General features: G+C 39.6%; 1 protein-coding gene across 1 annotated transcript in view; it reads left to right on the top strand.

Moving 5' to 3' along the window:
* GTDC1 (glycosyltransferase like domain containing 1) overlaps positions 1-20,288 on the top strand; it is an 82,075-nt gene that overhangs the window by 45,433 nt on the left and 16,354 nt on the right. The window contains exons 5-6 of the mRNA XM_053470822.1: positions 7,107-7,397; positions 16,879-16,988. Coding sequence (XP_053326797.1) covers positions 7,107-7,397; positions 16,879-16,988 — 401 coding nt within the window. The remainder of the gene's footprint in view (positions 1-7,106; positions 7,398-16,878; positions 16,989-20,288) is intronic.

Raw genomic sequence — 20,288 nt, 5'->3', positions numbered from 1 at the left:
ATAATATCTTGAAAGAGAAGAAAAGGGAGATGATTTCTTTGATGGTTCGGCTGTGATCATTGCTGGTCTTTTACCTCTGAACTATTTATTTTATTTTATTTTATTTTTGTAACCCTTTTGTAGATAGTTGTAAGACTATATTCCTGGAGCAAGTCACCAGAATCAGGAATCTGCACTCACTCCCCACAGGAACTCAGGTGCTTAGCTGTGCCAGGAAGGGCCAGCTCCCCAGTAAATCAAAATAGAAAAAGGCTCCAGGCACTCAAGGGTTCCATCAGGCAGATTTATTGAAGGAAACGGACAACAACGTTTCGACCTCACGATGAGGTCTTTATCAAGTTCATATTCCTGGAGCAGGCATTGGGGTGGGGTTGGGTGGGGGGTGTCAGCAGTTCTTTTTAAACTTTATTTACAGAGTTGGGAATGAGCTCAATCAGTAGACGACGTCTCTTTAACACTAGCGGGTCTTGGACCTGGACCTGACAGTGAGGGAGTTGAAACATGCATGGGATAGGCATGTGGCTTCTGTATCTAAGATGAGACCAACGACGGAAGGTTTGAGGTCCTAAAAGCAGCAATAAAGAGCACACTCAATGGAAATATACTAATTTACCATCAGGTTATGTTATGTTTCTAGGAAGGAACATTTTTGAGCTGAGTAAGACATGATTGTTTCTTATTTTAATTTCCAAGTGAGAAACACTGGGCAATGGGTACGTCTACTGGCCATTTGATGCTTAAGTAGCTGATTACTAGAAAAGGTAAAGTTGGCGAACGCTTAGTGGGATCTTTCTAGGATCGTTATTTACGCCTAATTTTCATTCTGTACCCTAGTTGCTTTTTTATGAGCTGAAAAATCTCACCATTTGATCAGTAAAAAGTTAGAGTAATTAGAATAATAGCCCATTTAATTCGCTTAGCCCACATGGTGATTTTGTACGTGAACGATTGGAAGGACTGTTATGAAAGTGTATGCGGACAATCCCCTTGTTCCTTACAATAGGCTGCCAAGGAGGTGACCCCCATAACACTGATTTATTTAGGACCAAGGTGCTTGGAAAAAGGGGTATAATAAGAGGGAGAACATGTGGGGCTGAAGAAGAAGACTGAAGACTGAAAGTTCATACAGTAAAGAGAGGATGTTTTTGAGTGCGTATATTTACCATGTATACTAGCGGTATGTCAAGATTTCTAAATTCCACGTTTATAACAGTGCTTCAGCCGGACTCAGTGGATACTTAACCTAAACATTACATGCAAAATCTATACAAACCATTCCAGACTGATGAGGACATACATATGGTATAAAAATTACGAAGCAAAAACAAATTAAACCCAGTTGCCTAATGATTCAGCCCCATTACTACTGTAGCCCTAAATCATGTCAAATTGTTTGAGAGGTCACAAAATTATTGAAATAGTTCCAGCCTGTGTGCAATCAGCATGGTTCAAAACTGTTGATAGTGTTTCTACTTTATGTAAAAAAAATGTTTAAACCACCCAACCGTCATGAAGACTACTGAGCTTTGAGAGGCTCGATAAAGGAGAAGCGTTCCAATATAAGTTTGAGGGAGCCGATTGTTTCCATTCAGCACAGTGAAGTCCAACATTAATAAGAATATAATCCCAGCATATGGTCATCCTACCAAAACTACAAGGGAAAGGAGCCTGGGAGGTATGTAAGCCGACCTAAGGGAATTCTGCCCACTTCACTGGTGGGAAGGAACAAGGAGATAAGATAGATGTGGGAACGTCTTGCTCGGCTCCATTGAATACTCGGTAGAGTTCTCCCTAATGAAGTCCATTTTTTTGAGGGGTGATAGAAGATTACAAGGAAGTCAATTGGAGTCTTAAAGCCGTACTCCAGTGTCCGAGGCAACAATGCATTCTGTAAACCTGACAAATAATTTCAGTGGAAGCTGCAGCTCCTCACCTTTTCCGTCCTCTGATGATCTGTGCCAATGATTGGCTCCCTTGTTAGCTTCCATGCCTTCCAGAACCTTTGCTATCTGCCGCACGTGCATATATAACCTAAAACTTATGGGAAAAGGGCATGAGCCACCTCCGTTTGGAAAGAGTGCATTAACATACACGTTATTGTATGTGCCAAAACAATTCACCAAGGGACATATCGTTACTCCGTGTTGAGGGGGGGAAGGCGACATTTTAAATGTCTTCGGTTATGCTTTAATATGAGAGGGGATTATGTCGGCTCAGAAATCAAGCCATTCTATTTTTTGCCATTGTTTGTTTCATCTATTAATTAAATACCGGCGTGTCGTTTTACCATTAAATATTCTGCGCCCGTTCACAAGGTAATCTTTGGAACAAAATAAAGTTTTAATATTCCTTACATGTCGACAAAACTTCAAGTGATATCTGGAGGAATTTTCCGTCAGATTGTATTTTTTTTTTTGTCAATTTTCAGACTTTCAAAAACCAGAACATTATAGTCTATGGTTCATAAAAAAGAACCGTAGACTAAACCTTTAATGTGTTTTTTATTCTTGATGATGACATCAGTATCTTTTCTGCTTTTTTCTTTTTTCTCTCTTTTCGAAACGAAGAGGGAAATGCAACCCATGAGTGTTCTCCATTCCCGCAGTTAAATGAGGCATTGTGTGTAAACAAATATAACCTAACAAAACATGACAACGGTTACTCTGCTTAATACACGACTAAAATGCTCATGTGTGCATGAACCTTCCGCCTTGTACATTGACGCACCGAGAAGAGTCAACAAAAATTAGCAAATACAAGGAAAAAATGACTTTAAGGAACAGCGAGATGCTGAGATAAGACATTGTGATAGTTGGATGAGTCTGACATTATAAGTGCGGGCAGAATGGAAAACACTGGCATCAGCTATTTAGACGTATTTTTGAAAAAACAATACTTTAGTGCATTTGTTCTGTAAGGAGAGACATTGCTGGTTACAAATAAAGTATTTTACCTATTGTGTGAAATAAGGCTTATTGTTAGATAAGGCTTCATTCCACCTGCACTGGAACCCAAAGAGTTACAGCTAGCCCTTTCCTCTGTGCTTTGATATTAAAGTGGACTCGACATGAATACAAAATAGAACATTATCTGAAGACCGGACCCTCGGTGCCGAGGTGGACTGAGATCTAATGCAAAGATTTCTCGTGGGGCCATCCAACAGACCCCTTAAGTTGTGTTGACGCTGGGACGTCCCATAGTTTGGCTGATGGGCATCTAGCTAGATTGGCCGTGCGTCAGGGCTGCCCTTATGGTTTTCAGATCCCACCTGCCCTTAGAAAATGGCAAGTGGAGCTCCCTCTTTCCCTCATGCTTGTGGTCTCTATAAGTCAGTATCAGCACGCTACAATATGACATCATATGTCATCACACAGCTCAGGTCTCCTTAGGGACCTTCTAAGACTGGGGCCTGGAGCAGAAGCCCCGCTTGTTCCTTCCCGAGTTTGTCCGTGCCTTGTGGCTTAATTCACAATAATTAGTACAGAGGTCTAGGCAGGCAGCAAAGGATCAGACAGACTTGGCAACATCAATTTAGTAATGATCAGATTTAACATATTCTACAAGGAAGTTTGTGATTAAGGCCACTGGCATAATTGACGCAATTGCAGAGAAGTTTGTGATGTATCATGTACAGACCCCAGAAGAGAGCAGAAGAAAGTATATAAACCGTGCCCAGTAGCCTCCATTAGCCTTCAGTAGCCTCTAAGACAATTTACATGGGGCTTTCAGCAAACATAACTCACGAGGACTCTAATATGGGTCGGATCCATGCCTAACGTGAAACTACTGTTCCAGCTGCTCCTACTCACTCCGCAGACATGCACGAGAAGTCTAAACTTACATTATGCCGAATACATACAGCCATTAAGCGATTGAAGGGTACGCGACCCCTTTTCATCCATGTTTATTAAGGTCCCTTCAAATTAATTGTGACACCATCTTTTGTCAAGCAAAACACCCGAGAATACGCTGCTAACAATCACCCAGATTACACAATACTTTATCAACAGTTTTATCACAAAAGAGATTTTGATTTATTTTTGCCTCCAGGCAGTGTCATTGCATTTACACTCCTTACTTCATCAAGGGAGGAAAAATAAATGACTACTCCCGGGGCCATATTTTTTTTTTTTTAAATTATGATAAAAATGTATACATCTTAATCAGTTAGTTGCTTTTTTAAACCCTTTATACCCTTGGGGGTAGAGAAATGCATAGATTTGTTACCCACCACCAAAAAAGGAGCTAAGAAAAAGTGTGTTTTTTTTTTCTTCTTCTACCGTTAAGCGTTAGCAGCGACACTGATGGTTTTAGTACTTTTACCCCCAAATCATACGTGTTCGATTTCACTTTTTCCCCCCCTTCGGCTCCAGTAGGTGCAGGCAGAGTTCTTCTCTCTCGGGAAGCAGTAATGACAGAGGATGGAGGAAGATATTGTTCGGAAGGATGAGAGAAAATAAAAACTTTGAACCAAAATGCAGATGGACAGCAAAATGACTGCATTTCAAGGAGGCATTAGCTAGACTAGACAGACCTTTTATCAGATTGTTTTCCAAGCGTCTGACTAGCATTTCCTCTGGAAGTAATCAAACCATAAAAACATTGCATTGCACAGAATGAGCAGAAAAAAAACACATTGCGGTTGCTTTTATCTTGGTCGGTGGAGATGGTTTTGATATTTAAGAGTTGGGTACAGTGGCGTGCTCTAGCCTAGCCCAGGAAGCCCTTCCACTGGGGGCAGACCGCCATGTTGGGTAATCAGGGTTCCCAATGCACCACTGCTCAATGGGCCGGTTATTACAGAGATCTCTGATAAACCTTAACTGGCCCGTTTATTCCGCAGAGGACGCTCAGGACACAGCCTCCATAGTATGTGGCACCCTTTAAAGGAAAGAATGCCGTTATATAATGACCATAGCGATCAGCTGTAAGGATGGTGGCCGCAGAGGAAGGCAATGCAATACAATGTCTACAGCCTTTTCATTGGTTGATGTAGCATACCACGGAGCAAATAGTTGCTAGTTCTCCCACCATCCATTTGCCTCAATGATGTGCCTTAGCATGGCCTAAAGTTGTGGATATATATTTTTAAAAAATTGACCCTTCACAATGGCCAAATCTGTGGGTGGACACGTCCTACTTAAAAGGGCCTTCAACACGAAGATGTTGCCTTGATCTGTGTTTGATTATAACTAAAGGCAATGATGTTTAAACCAGTTACATTTTTTTTACTATATTTGAGAGACTTTAGTCTTTTTTGAGAGAATGGCATTGATAACAGGTTACCAGGCCAACATAGAAAAAAATGTTAAGTTACATACACTTTCAGGACCTCGGAGGTCTCATTGAAGAGGAAATTAAATCTCCTCATCACTCCATCTGAAGAAGAAACTTCTGATGTCCTGAACGTTTCTGTGACTTTACATCTGGTAGTCTGATAAAAAGTATCGACTTCTACCGACTTCATATTGCTATATCTACTTTTCTTATATGAAGAAAGTGTTGCTTACAAGAGAGGCTACAACATAATTCCTCTTCATCTGATCCCATTGGGATAACAAAAAACATCCTACTAAACTCCGGATCAACAACTTTTACATTATCATGAGAACCCCTGAATACCACAATAATGTGTTTGCTAAATTCATTTTATTCAAGAACATTCTTTTACCTTCTTCCGATCCTTGTAGCTTCCTTAAGGTCTGTATTGATTTAGTGCCTCAGGGCATGTATAGGTGCAGACAGGCTGACCTTTGACTAAGCGATCTGACCTCCAGACCTCCGACACGGCAATGCTGCAACGAGTTCCATTCGCATATCTTCATCTTTCATTGTCTGGGGGCATCATTCTAGTTTTACCTCCTGGTGGAAACTCTTCCTGTATTACAGAACTCCAGCAGTGTGCAAGATCGCTATGAGTTACTGCAAATGATGATTGATTGGAACCGTTACAGCCCCCCCCCCTCTTCTTTTGGTCTCTTGCTGGAGTCTGCAAAATCTTAGCTATAAAGAACAAAATGTTAATCTGTTAATCATAATAATAATATTTATTATTATTATTAATAAGATAATTTTTACTTGTGCAGGATTACTTGTTTCTCAAAATATCTGATAAAACTATTATTATTATTATCTTTTATTATATTTATATAGCACCAACAATCTACCTATCGCTTATTATTTGTCTTGTACCTTTGTTCTATTTGGCTATTTTTTCTATAATTATTATTTTATTTATAAAGACAAACTGATTTATTAGGTAAAGAATGCTCTGCTCACAAGTTTACAATCTAGAGATAAATATAACACTGAAATAGAATTTCATATGTGACCTTTTGATTAGGGGACCTATCGTACAACAACGCAACATCTAACAGGACATAATGTCCTCATCGAATTTTGCATTATTTCTTTAATCCTAATTTCCAATAAAGTAGAATTATGGAGTAGCTCTGGTCTATATTGTATTAATCAATGGATCATGAATATGCACCTAAAGTATTGTTATTAATATTACTATTTGTTTGCATGACCCAAAATCCAGTTCTTAAAGGGCAAAACAGAATGAAAACATGAAGCTCTTGCTTCCTAATTTATAGTCTAGGACAGTCCTACTAAACCTATGATTCCTGCCTCCTCAAAGTGGATCCCAGAATGATACAAAGTCAATGTGTTCTAGAAGGGATGCCAAGAGCAGGTATCATCGGTGGACACTTCGTTACGGTTAACCACTGTGCGTCGTGTAGTGTTGGCCAACGTCCCTTTGAGATACGTTGAGTTTAAAATGAGCAAATGGTTCAAGGATCGATTTTATTTGGGATGTCAATTTTAACAATGGCCAATGGACCTCTCTTTTCTGGCAGTGTCCATCCTTGCCAACTTTATTAGGGTAAGAAGCGCAGACAGTTTTTATTTTTTGTATACATTGTACAGCCAATACACTGTTTCTTGCTGCGTGCTTACACCTGTTTGGTAGGCCTCGTATTACATATTTGTATTATTTGAGCCTGTGACTAGCTTAGCGCACCGACATTTTTTCTTTTCCCTGAGTGTCCATCCTTAGGTCAGATGGTGAACCATCACATTCATGTATTTTTATTTCCCAGGTCTGTGCCACACCATAGACGCTCTCCTGAGAAAACAACAGACTGTGAAGCTGCCGAGACATCTTCTCGTAGCACGAGTTTGCCTTCAAACACGCAAAGCGGGACTAATGAATCTATGGATCCCCATATCTCAGAAGAAGAGCAGAAAACCGGGGAACAGACCGAAGAACCAAATAATCAGAACGCTTCAGCGAGTGAACATGTGCCTCATGAGATCTCAAGCGCATCCCCAGCTTTGGATACGAGCAGAGTTCATCAGAGGCCTTTGCACATTGTCTGGCCTCACAGATGGTAAGTATTTATACATTTTAATGTAACGCTCGCATGTATAGTCGCAGACTAAATATACACAGCTGCCGAAGTTTTTCTTTCTTTTAATAAAAGCTCCAACCTATCTACAAAGTACGGACGCTATAATCTCCGTTATATTCCTTCGGTCGGAACCAAGAGCAACCTGCACGTTTGTCAATAGGGGTCTGATAACAGTAATAATTATTTTGTATCATGTCACGATCAACAGAGGAAAACACTACCTGCGGGTCCAGTCGCCTCTAAAATGGAAGAATTGTGACATGCCGCATAATCTAAGCAGACATACACTCATAAACTTCAGCTCAGAAAATAAATTAGGATTTAGCGAGGTAAAATGTCCCAATAATCTTCCGGTATTGGGCACGAACATTTTAATCTAGTTTTTATTCCTCGCAGTTTGTTTAATCTGCATGTGGCCTGATTAGAGTTCCCTTCATCCACAGATTATAGACTGTTTATCGCAGAGACGCTGGGCTGATCGCTAGGTCACATTTTCAGAGAGCGACTGTTTGCAGGTGAAGCAATAAGCACACCGCGCCGACAGGGAAAATCGCCTTTACGAAGGATTTGACTTCCAGCGTCTAAAACTCAGCCAGCCCTCCCCGGTGATCTGCAGCATCTGGTACCTAAAGGGATTTTCATCTTTGACTCTGAATGTCTGAACATAAAAATTTAGGGATTGGAATTTTGACGTGGAAATCAGTCTTTAGATTGGGTTTTAATCAACTTCACACTTCTAGCCCACAGCACCACAAAAAAACATAGGAGAGTTTTTTCTAATCATTTGTGCGATAAAACAAGTATTAGCATGTCCAATCCTACCCGGGGAAAAAAATATCTATTTTTTTTTTATTTTTTTATTAAATTTTTATTATTATTTTTTTTTTATAATTATTATTTTTTTTATTCTTGGTCAAAATGTATCAGGACTTTTTTATCAGATGACATGCGATTCAGCATTCTTGCGGTCCCATAACCTTGGAAACAAAACCTGTCCCTGTTTTTGAAATATTTACATATATTTAATATATCATCTTTAATCCAGCATAATAATTTCAAGAGGATCATGTCGAAGCCTAATTAGAACCTGTGAGGTTTATTACAGATCGCAATAAAATGCTTGCGAGCCCCCCCCTCCCCTCCCTTTCCTAAATGCTGTTACAGATATTTTTTATATCATTTTCCTCATTAATAATTCGCGTAGAACAAGACAAATCTCATTTAATAAAATTAACAATATTAAATTGAATAATTCCCTGTCTCGGCTGCTTACATATATATTTTTGTAGTAATTTAGTTTTATCGCCCTAAGTTAGTCGCTCAAAGAAATGCAGAATTGTGCGCATTATTGTTAAAAGCTAAATTATTTTTAATTTGAAGAAGGAGGTGGAGGGCTGAAGGGGGGGGGCAAAAAAAAAAAAAGCCTCATCAGCAAAAAAAAAAAAAAAAAAGCTCAAATGCCAAAATATTAAAGCAACACATTCATCCTTACGGGTAATATAGTAGAACGTTAGAAACTTGGAGGTTGCCAGCCACACAAACTAACATTAGGGATAATTTTGAAAATCTAGCGTGCAGTCAATTTTACCGATGCCTGGGGACATACAAGGTAGAAGCTGACAAGAGAACTAATTTCGTTTGGGTTATTTACTGCTATGCATCATCCACTGCTTCCCGCTTGACACCCAGCGATATAAAGGCGAGTATTATCACACAGTAAAAATTTATGTTGACATTCAGTATTTGTTCAATATGTCAGCAGTATTACTTTTCATAATAAAAAGAAAAAAAAAGAGAGACCCGGCAAGAATAGAGAAACTCGGAACGCCGGCGCGCTCGCATAGATATATCTTTTTAATAACAGCCTATAAGGTTAATATAGTTTACCTTTGAGAGTATACAACGGAAAACAAGCAGGGTTAGCAGGAAAAATGACGAGAAGCGTCAACCCCGCACTGTTTGCTTGCTATTACCTTGGTGAACCGTGCCTGCTCTATGGCCCGCGTCTGATATCTATTTGTTGTACAGAGAGCGGAGCATTAGAAAGAAAGAAAGAGAGAGAGAAAAAAAAAATATATCAAACCCTTAATACTATTGTGTGCCCATAACCATCTGTCACTGCTAGCCTGGAGATGAGAGGAAGATTACGAGGAATAAACACAGAGCTGATGTGCATTGGTAAAGCCTCCAGGCTAGAAACTCTTGTGGGGACATCAAAGACATTATAATTCCGAGGCAGTCAAAGATTACTGTGTGTAACCTGTGCTGACAACAGATAAATGGTCGGCAATATTGTGCCAGAACCGTTGGGTCCTGCGTCGAGTGCTGATGATGATGATGAAGGCAATGATGATGTTATCTCGCAAGAATGGACTCTGCTGGGATAATTTTATGATAAAACGCTTCTCTTTTTCCGCCCTCCCAACGCCACTAGGTCTAGCGAGACATTTCCTAGCCACGGGGGTAGCAATCAGTTTCTTTAAAATTCAACGTTCTAAGCCCATTAGAGTTCCAACACAGCAAGGTTCTTCAATGGGAAGCCAAAGCGCTTGTCTTTTTCTTCGGGGGAGTCTATGCAAATATGTACCGTTGAACTCGTGCCCTCTCGGTGTTAGGGTGCTTCGGCGGCTGATTTATGTAAATGGTCTCGTAAAGAAGAAAAAAAAATACTGATTCTTTTTAATTGGTGAATATAAATTCGAAAGCAAAGATTGTGTTTTATATTCATAAAAAAATGCAGTTCTTCAATCACGTTTACATATTCCTCTTAAGAAAAGAGAGAGAGAGGGGGAAAAACTTAGGAGGCACTTGCTGACTGCCGAGGGTTTGCGCTACGCGTGGGCACACGCAGCGTCATGTTATTCACTTTACAGGTTTCTCCATGTGGTTTTTAAACCAGATGTTGGTAGTACATTCATGGCCATTGAAGGGGCCAAAGTCACCTATGGTCAGTATGGGTGCAAGACAAGCTGTAGGGTGAAGACACATGTAAGACGGAGCAAGACTGGTGAATGTTTGATGGGCAGTAGATTGGGGGCAAGCAGCCCCTCTGGCACAAACAGAGGGTCGAGGGGCTTTAGATCACCCGAACGGCCTCATTTACACTATGGACGCCTGTCGGCACAGCCTCCATTGTACGCAGTACAGTAAATATATATATATAATCAATGTAACTGGTTTATAAGATGAGTTACATTTGCCATATGCATCTGCCATAGCTGGTTTGGCGTCACCGATCATCCAGCCTTTTGCGTTGGTTGGCCGAACGATCCATTACGAATGGTACATTCAGTTTGTCACTATTTTTATCAATATGCAAAATGCCTCTAAAAAATTCATCTGGAAAAGTAGCGCACGGACCGGGGAGAACAAAGTAGATTCTCTTTAGCGGATTCTACAAAAGCTCTCTGCGGACACATCTTAAAGGCATCATGTTTTCAATAAACTTCAAAACACTTGCACTTTTTTTCTCTCCGCGAAATGAAAGCTTATTCAAATAGGATGCGAGCGTCTTTGAGACGGAGAAAGCTAATGAAGTATGCATGCTGCACTAAACACCATATCCTTCTTTTCTTATAAGATATTAATTAAATCAATTATGAATTCATGGGAAGTATAAGAAGAAACAGATTCTGTCATCCGAAATATATGTTACGAGCTCATTGTACAACTCTCCGGGCCACGCTTTTAGTTTTTATCGCGGGCACATAATAAGTAATTGGTGTCAGGAATGAACAAAGTGATTCGTTTCCAAACTCTGCTGACCGTACGAGTGTCAAGCAGTCTCGGCTTAGGTTATTAGTTTAACAAAATGAGGTATCGTGTAGGTACCGATGAAAAGCCTGTGGTGTGTTAGACTTCCTTTAGCGGGTGAATAATATAGCGTCTGGTATAGACCTTTTCCGGGTCTGAAGCATTAGAATAATAATTAGAACGCTAAGTGGACTGTTCAGTTCCTTCGCTGAGAATGGATTATTTTTAACCAGAAGGGTAATTATTATGCGAAGGCTACGTATCTCTGCATATCATGCCACACTAGGCTTCACCATCAAGGCTAAAATGTATTGCTGTATTTTATGTATCTTTAATTCATAAGGATAACACTTGCTTCAAAAATCCCAGAAGCTTAAAGTGCAAAGAGCCGGCACATAACTTTTTTGTGCTGATGTTGATGTCCAGAAGCTTACCAATTTGGTTCATACTGTTTAACGGGAAACCCCAACATCCTACCGACAGTGTGATTTGATGTCAGTTGAGTAGCCATAGAATATATTTATCACTGGGAAAACATCGCACGGATCACAAATACAATGTGTCGGGTTGATGTACCTGTTAGGAAGTTCACCCATGGGAATGGTTGGCGTTACACCCTGGATATTGAGCGATGCCGAATCACATTGTTATTTGGGTGTCAATGACACTAAGCAGAGCGTGTGCCTTTCAGATTTGAAATGGTTTCCAATCATGCCACGAACCTGAAACATTGGGTGGCGGAGATGGGTTGGCCTTTGGGCTACTATCTTCCCTTGAGGACTTTAGTGGTTCCACTCTTCAGAGGGAAACCAAGAAGATCTGGCTCTCTACCAGCCTTTTGCCTGGCGAGGTAAGGAAAGAATCGCAAATCGATTTGGAGAGTGTGACCCCCCCCAAAAAAAGGAAGACTGGGGGTTTGGTGATCCACTTCCTCGAGGAACATTTTGGAACCCACTAAAGTGGATGAATTCTTCACTGGAAGCACAGCACTTTGCATTCGGAAGATACATCTGTAATAATTACTTCTAACTCTTGTATCTAGCTGTGTACTCGTTCCTGTAACATATTCTATTGGAAACATATCTCCAGAAACTATTCTTTTACGGAATCCAGAAGACGAAAAAATAAACTGTCTGGGAAACAAAGTAGCGCAAAACCAAATGCCGCCTTCAGCAAGGCTGTCACTATTTAGTATTTATATCCCCAGATCCTCACATTGTCCAACGAACGTATAAATAAGTGATATTAGAGACATTTTAATTGTGGATATATGATTTAAATAGCTTTCCCTGTGCTATGCAGCTTGGTGTGAAAACCTGTTATCTCTGAAACGAGGGGGGGGGAAAGGTGATGGAGCTGATGTTCCTGTTTCCTTGGCAACAGATTTATTTATTAAGGGTCTGAAATAACGTGAGCTAATGTACCACATACCTGCACATCAGCAAACTCCTATCTTAGCTTCAAATGACAATTAAGTCCTGGACAGCTCCAGCCAGGGGTTAATGTTACTCATTAAGAGAAGTAGGTCATTACTGGAAAATCAAGGCACTTACGGCAGCCTGGCTAAAATACAAAATTCTGCATCTCAACTAGTGAGCTTTTTATGTTAATTAACCTTACTTGATTTTACACATATATATATGAATATATATTAATATAAATATAAATATATATATATATTAATATATATATATATAAAAAAATATATATAAATATATATACACATATATTTATATATATATATATATATATATATTATATATAGCTGTGTATCAGTTAATTAAAAAAAACGGCAAATTTACTTTTTTTCCCCTTTTTTCTCGCCTTCTCGTTATTTCCAGTTCCCTTTGATATGGTTTCATTATGGCAAATGCTTGTGTCTATATGATTTTTAAAAAGGGTATTAAAATTAAGAAGAGACACATCGCGGAAATCAGCTTTATCACAAGGGAATAAGCAAATAAATCCGTGGAAATTAAAATAAATAAGCTTTTGCTAATACCTCACCTAAGGAGTAAAATGTAAACCCGACAGAGCTGGAGATGTTTAGAGGTGTTTTTTCCCTCGCCGGTTTATACTTCGCTTGACCTTCACAGACTAGAACTGTTGAAGAGCTTCACGGAACTTCCACGCCGATGATTTAAATATGTTTACTTGTTAAGTTTCTGTTTCTATTGGTCTTTATGGCTTAAATAAATTGAAAAGGAAACTTTTTTGCTACAGGAAGATATATTATTCAGAGATAAAGGATGGTTACAGTAATTGTTGAAGGTACATGGAATGTGGGGTAATGTTGTTTGCCCCCCCCCCTAAATCCTAATTGGCGCTGAGCCAGTGGGCTTAATGTATTGACAGCTCACATATTGTTCATTGGGAGCTGGACGGTAACTTGTTTGCAATGAGTTTGGATCATAGTGAAGTGCGAAATTTGTGTTAAGGTCAACAGAGACTCAACTCTGGAGGATTCATACCTTCTCGGTTATACTCAAGAAGGGACCATTACAATCAGGGCTTGAGCACAACTCCAGGCATGTCCCAGCTCAATATGAGAAGAGCAACTTTGGGTCCCAAGGACACCATGCAGTCAACGGGCTGGTCCAGCTGATGAGCAGCCATTGTTGGCTCTCCCAGTTGTAGGCCTAGAGAAGACACATCTAGAGTTCTTCTTTTCCTAGGTGCGTTGATTGGTTTTCAGGAATGCTCATTCCGGACTTTGCTTCGGGTTAAGGTCCATCCTCCGAAACACAACCAAACTCCAAGCTGTTGTATTTGTGCTGATATACACATTTTATGTGTGCTGTACACCACGCAAGTCATGTCGTTCCTAACCCAGTCACACATGTTTTCAATACACAACAAGTTTACATGATTTCCCTATGCATTATAAAGGGCTAATCCCTGTGAGCCCCATCTGCAAGAAGACCTGAGCTAACCCTGTGTAATGCATAATTAATGTGAGGAAATGTCTCTCACCAAGTAAACTGTGCATCCTACAGGGTCCCCATCCGCATGTCCTCCAAGATTAGCCCTTCATAATGCATAATGTTGACAATTTTGAATGAGTTATAACAAACCCAGTAGTTATTTATTGATTTATATAGCACCGTCATACTCTGCCGCGCTGTACAAAGGGATTGGTACAGACAGGCATTGCCCAGTTTCTAGATGTATATATTCATGCATTCATGAAGTGCCTGCATAAGCCGCGGAGCTGTACACCGGACAGAGATAACGTACACTTTTATCCTCGCCAAGTAGATGAAACATCTTTACGGAACTATAACATGTCGCAAAAACAAATGTCGACTTGGAAAATATTCAAACCCTTAATTAAAAGATCCCTCTAGTGCTGCTGTAACCAACATATCATTTTAATTTGTTTGAAAACTTGTGATTTCCGATAAACATTTAGATAAACACTTAAAATAAATTACTTACTTTAACGGTTTTGAATAGCATATTGAGTGTGAAATTTTGCAATACTGCTCTCAAATTCATTACTGGAAAATGTGTAGACCCAAAGAGGAATCTGTCACTTAAACGGCGCGCAGGAATTCTTTTGGCAGGTGTGCGGCCCGCTGAAAAGGATATTGTACAAGAATTGCAAGCAGATGAGCAGATTAAAAAAAAAAAAAGTAAAACTTTACTTTTTTGATGACTTTGCTGCTGCAATGCTGGCATGCAGTCAATATCACCCCTACTGGTTAATTTGCATATGAGGGTGCGTGCTGACGTCATGATGTGTTATGGTTAGTGCAGACTTACGTAACTAGGAACTACCCCCCCGCCGCCCCAATAACCTTCCTCCTTTTTATAGGGGGGGATTAAGGGGTGTAAATTAGTCAGACGCCAACACAGCAAACCTTCGACAAAACCGGTCAAATATAGTAAATCCCCAAACTGGTGATCCTCGCGGCGAGAAGTTTGATAATCATCCATCTTTCTGGTTTAGTCCATTAACTTATTCACTAAGAAGCCATTACACGAGGTGTCCATTTCATCAAAAGAATTTGTCTCTTTTGCTGCTTACCAATTATTAAAGGACTTTGAAATTCCATAATTTATGCTAATTAAAATGTTCAAACTGAAAAAAAGCTATAGAAAAGCACTCGAAAATGATCCTATTACACCTTTCTGAACGGCTAGGAAGGTCACCTTGTGCTTTTTATACTTAATTTGTGCCCTTTTTTTTAAAAAAAAAAGTATTTTTTTACTTAATAAAACCTTTATTGATTAGGGACAAAACTCCAACTCTGACACCTTCTGGTTATGGTTTTCTAAAGTGCGAAACCGCCGCTGTTCTGGCAGAGCCTTATTGCTCGTGTTTTAAGATCTTTCTATACATACGTGGGTTGTTTAAAAGGAAATTACATCTAAAATACAAGTTCAGCCCCTATCATCAAGACTGCTGAAGGCTTATGCTTGAAGGTTGTTGAGACAGGATCCCATGGGTACCAAGCCTGACACATGTTTCCATGTGAAAGAACACTTTGTAACAATCACAAATACTAAGTCCATGCAAACATTAAGATGTTTGAAAGGTTATTAGGATGCCATGGGTGGTTTCCCACAGCCGCCTTCTCGTCGAGTGCTCTTAGGCACAAGTGGAGAGTAAAACTACTGCCCCCTGGCTCCGGGAAAAGTTTAATTTAATAAAAGATCTGATTTTCCCCCAGAAAAATATCTACATATCCTTGAAGGTTTAATTTGTCCCTTTGATATGACTTTAGAATGGGAAGGTAACTTACATGAGATGTCATTCAAGCCAACTTCATTCGCTCACGGCAGTGGAATCTCTTAGCGGGAATGGATCACATGACATTTACTCATCCTATGATATTGCAGTTAAATATTAGTATCAGAACTCAATAAGTCTACAATATGGGCTAGTTAGAGCTTAAATTGGCCAAGTCAGGATGCGTTGACTTAAGATCAGTCATGAAAGCTCATTATATTCCTGCCACCAGTTAGAAACGAATGCTGGGAACGTTAGTCCCCACAATTCAAGTGGGGTCGATACCTTCGCAAGTAATATTATCATCTAGTGCATGAAAAGCATTGTACTTATACTCAGATCTTTTTCCTTGTTCTCTAAACTGGCGCCATCTTTAAAGTTCTGTCCCCCTTACGTCTTTGAGTTCCTGAAGTTTTAGAATATTCTAATGCCCTCTGATCTCTTGTATCAGGAAAACAAATGTGCTTAATCATAAGTCCTTCTTCGTGAACATTTAAGATGAGATTCCAAATCATTTCATGAAATGCGTTCGGAAACCAGATTTTATTTTAACAGTTTGAGAACTTTAGAGCTGCAGCCAAAAGCTGTCCATGCAAACTTATTGTAGGTATTCGTATGGCATCCGAGTACGGCAGGGCAACTTGAGCCATTACCTGGAGACAAATATCCGCTAATAGGAGAAACCGGCTATTATCAGGCAGCAGCGATGATGGTCAAAGCCGGTACGCCTTCGACAAACACTCAGCGAAACCTTGATCGGAAAGTATCAGAAGTCATTGGCTTCGAGCTACAGAACGGTTGAAACAATCTCTAAAGGTTTTGAGTGCGGATCCGGTGTTAGAGGGCAGACGAGGAGATATTGTTGGATACCTGGGGCGCCAAATAAAAACGAAGCAATCAAACATTAGAAATCTCATTCCTGCCTCTTGTGAGTTCGCTAACTAACCACATTTTCTCTTGTTTGTTTTAAAGGGAACACGATAAAGACCCCGAAACCTTCTTTAGCTCGCTGCTGAAGCTGAAAGAACGCGGCTTGCCTTTTAACGTATCGGTTCTCGGAGAGACGTTCGCGGATGTCCCAGGTATCATTTTCATCTTCATTTTATTGTCTATTTGTCAAAGGGGTTAAAATTGGACCTTTAGATTTTCTGTGAAGAGAAAAAAAAGCAATATTGCCTGGAATAAACTTCCAGCTGAAATGGTAGAGTTAGCTAAATTAGTGCAAGGCTACGATGATATTACTTTGCTGCTCATTCTATGTCTTCAGTCCCTCTAAGTGTTGCCATATCAGGGTTTTTCCAGGACTCCTCTTATTTGATAAGAACCACCACCTATAAAAGGGTCTTCCTAGCATTATGGGGGATACATAAACTTTATTAAGTAATAGTTTTAATCTGTGAGTTTATACATCCCACATACGGCAGCGCAGCACTGTGATTGGAAGAAACCGTAGATGTTTCAACTTCAATCCCAGTCCTCTTTTCTACATCATGTTTTCTCCACCTTTCTTTGAAGTTCTCTATCCGATCTCCCTTTGTCCCGTTTCCTACAGAATTCTACAGACCACCTGCCTTTCCTCATTGGGCTTCTTCTGACGTTCTATGAACCAGTAACCATAAAGGAGCATAAACTGGGCCATCGGCCACAAGCAGTCCAAATGTGTGTCCATCTTAGACATTCCTTTTATATTTTCCTTTAATACTTTCCTAGAAGGTCGTTCCTTACAGCTCCTTCAGTGAAAAAAGAATGTCAGAAATGTATACCCTTTGTGCTTTCAGTTCAGGTCTAATTTCACTTTAAATACTTGTCTAATCTTCAACGATTTGAGATGGAATTTGGAAGAACTTGGCAGCTGATACAGATAGTGTCCTGTTCTATTATTTGTGTAGTTTTTAATTACTACGTCTCTATAATATCTCTACCTACAAAGCTAGAACTCCTTTCTGATCAGATATAAAAGAAAAAATAACAAATGTATATATAAAAAAATACTGTAAAGAAATACTTCTTAGACAGCTGTTGTTAAGGAAAATCTCACATAGTACGGATCTCTAGAATAGCAAATATCAAATACTAGATTGTTGGTTCTAATTCTGTACCGATTCATTTGGCTGTTAGTGTGAGGTTAATTAAACCGAATAAATACACACCCCGGCTGACTACTGCATTTATATTTTCTTCCATACAAATGACTCATGAATTAACTAAAAAGGTAGTAATTTTCAGGACTTTTCCGCTGTTGATACAGATTTGTTTTTTTTTCCTCTTTGTTGGAATTTTTTTTTTCCAGATTTTCAGTGAATTCAACAAAATAATATAAATGAATGCACTTCAAACTGCTATTGTATTTTACTCAAACGGGTTTAAAATCAGGATATTTTTTGTTGACACTATCAATATTGGTAGCAAATGGGGAAGCAGCAGACCGGGGCAGAACAAGCCGGGTCAGAAGAACAAAATCACCAAGCGGACACTGAAACAACGCAAGAGGGTTACATCAACTAAAGGCATTGAAATAGGCAATCCAGAAGGAAAATGAGATTATTCCATGTTACTAGAGGTCAGCCAGGCGTCAGTGACATCAAATGCGTGCAAGATGGCGCGTCCCACCACGATTACGATGACCCAATCGAAAGATCCACCATCAGATGGACATTTTCTTTATGCATATAAATGATACAGTTGTAACAGCCTACAGCGTATATAAAGTGGCATCACAGGCTAACTCTGACAAACGACATCATTTGATGCTTTTAGATGGCATCAATATGACATCACAGATGACATCAGAAGTGCATTTACTGTTATGACAACTTTTACCTGTATTTCCATATTTCCCAAATGTAATTATTTACACATCCACTGACTGTATTTCCAAGCAGGGATGAAGACTTTTGATTTATTTTTCTTTCCTCAATTCCCATTTTGGCAAAATATCTGCCAACTATCCAGGCAAACGTTTCTTTATATATATAATTGGAAACAGAGAGGTGGATTAAAAAGGAAAATCTTTTTATGCTCTAATCACGTGGATCTGTTCCAGATAACTTTTGGGACCTTTAGAGGTTGCTGTGAAAGGGTGGGGCGCATCAAATGCCAGAATATGACATCAGGTTTGGAGACGCGGATGTATAAGTCAGTATGATCTATTTCCCATTAGGGTGCTGTTAAAAAGGAACCGTGCAAGGAGCCACTTGTTTCACCTCTATGCAGCCAAGTGAGGCTGTTTTACCTGTAAATACAAGTACGATGCATTAGGATTCGGTGAAATCATAGTATTTTTTTTTAACAAAAGAGCTTGCTAAATAAGTCTCCTGCAAAGCTGGCCCTTACAGGGGTCCCGGTTGGCTCATGGTTCCGAGGTGGCACTTTGACAGTGGTGGCAGTTAGCTGCCCCAAGGTATATTCTTTTGGGAAAGATTCATGGAGAAAGAGAAGCGTTTCTGCCCCTCTCTTTCTCCGCAAATCTATCTGCATTATTCTGGCCTGTCGGTGGACCGGGGGGGGGGGTCAGAGTCATGGAGAAGCGAACGAAGAAGAAGACCCAAGGAGCAGCAGAGGAAGAAAGAGGACATAGGGAAAAGTAAAAGAAGACAGAAGAACAAGAAGTAGCAGGAGAAGAAGCGGAGCTACAGAAAAGGAGACAGGGCCAGAGAATCAGTCGGAAGAGAATTTTAAATCATAATATAACATAAAGAATGGGGCATGGTTTTGGTGGAGGGCAGCATTTCATCCTTGGACCCAGGCAGTGCAATATCTTGGTCCGGCCCTGTTCATACAGTGAGGGTATTAAACATGCAGGGGATAAGCATACGGCTCCTGAATCTAAAACAAGTCCAAAAAATGATAAAATTAGCATTTTATAACCACAAATATTTCACTTTTTCCACTCCGTTATATCTAGTATAAGGAATAGGGAGTTCCAATCATAACGAGAACCATCTTACCTAACTAATAATTGGGTGCTTTACTCTAAAAATATATTAATATTTATCGATAAATTATATAATTATCATAAATTAAAGGGAGGAAAAGAATAAATCACTATAATCCCCTTTTTTCTAGTCCCAAAGCAATGGTAATGGATCCCAGGCTTTTAGGCCAGTATGTGACTCGGTTCTAGTAATACTTCTAGTTCCTCATTATGGAAGAATTGCTTATAAGCAAACGAGTTAAGTAAAGACCCGTCTGATCCGTGATGCCATCATAGGTTGGATCAACTAGGGAAATTTATCTGGTAATTACATTTTCTACATAATTGCCTCTGTTAGATGGAAGATGATATTACTCCATTCCGTAGAAACATCTTACTTAAGACTTTGTAGGACCGTGTGACTTTTTGGAAGCTTGGAGCACTTAAAATCACATTGTTAATTAGATTC

This window comes from Spea bombifrons, chromosome 7 (genome assembly GCF_027358695.1).
Source record: "Spea bombifrons isolate aSpeBom1 chromosome 7, aSpeBom1.2.pri, whole genome shotgun sequence".
Lineage (NCBI taxonomy): Eukaryota > Metazoa > Chordata > Amphibia > Anura > Pelobatidae > Spea > Spea bombifrons.
This window is presented reverse-complemented; position numbering and strand designations above follow the sequence as displayed.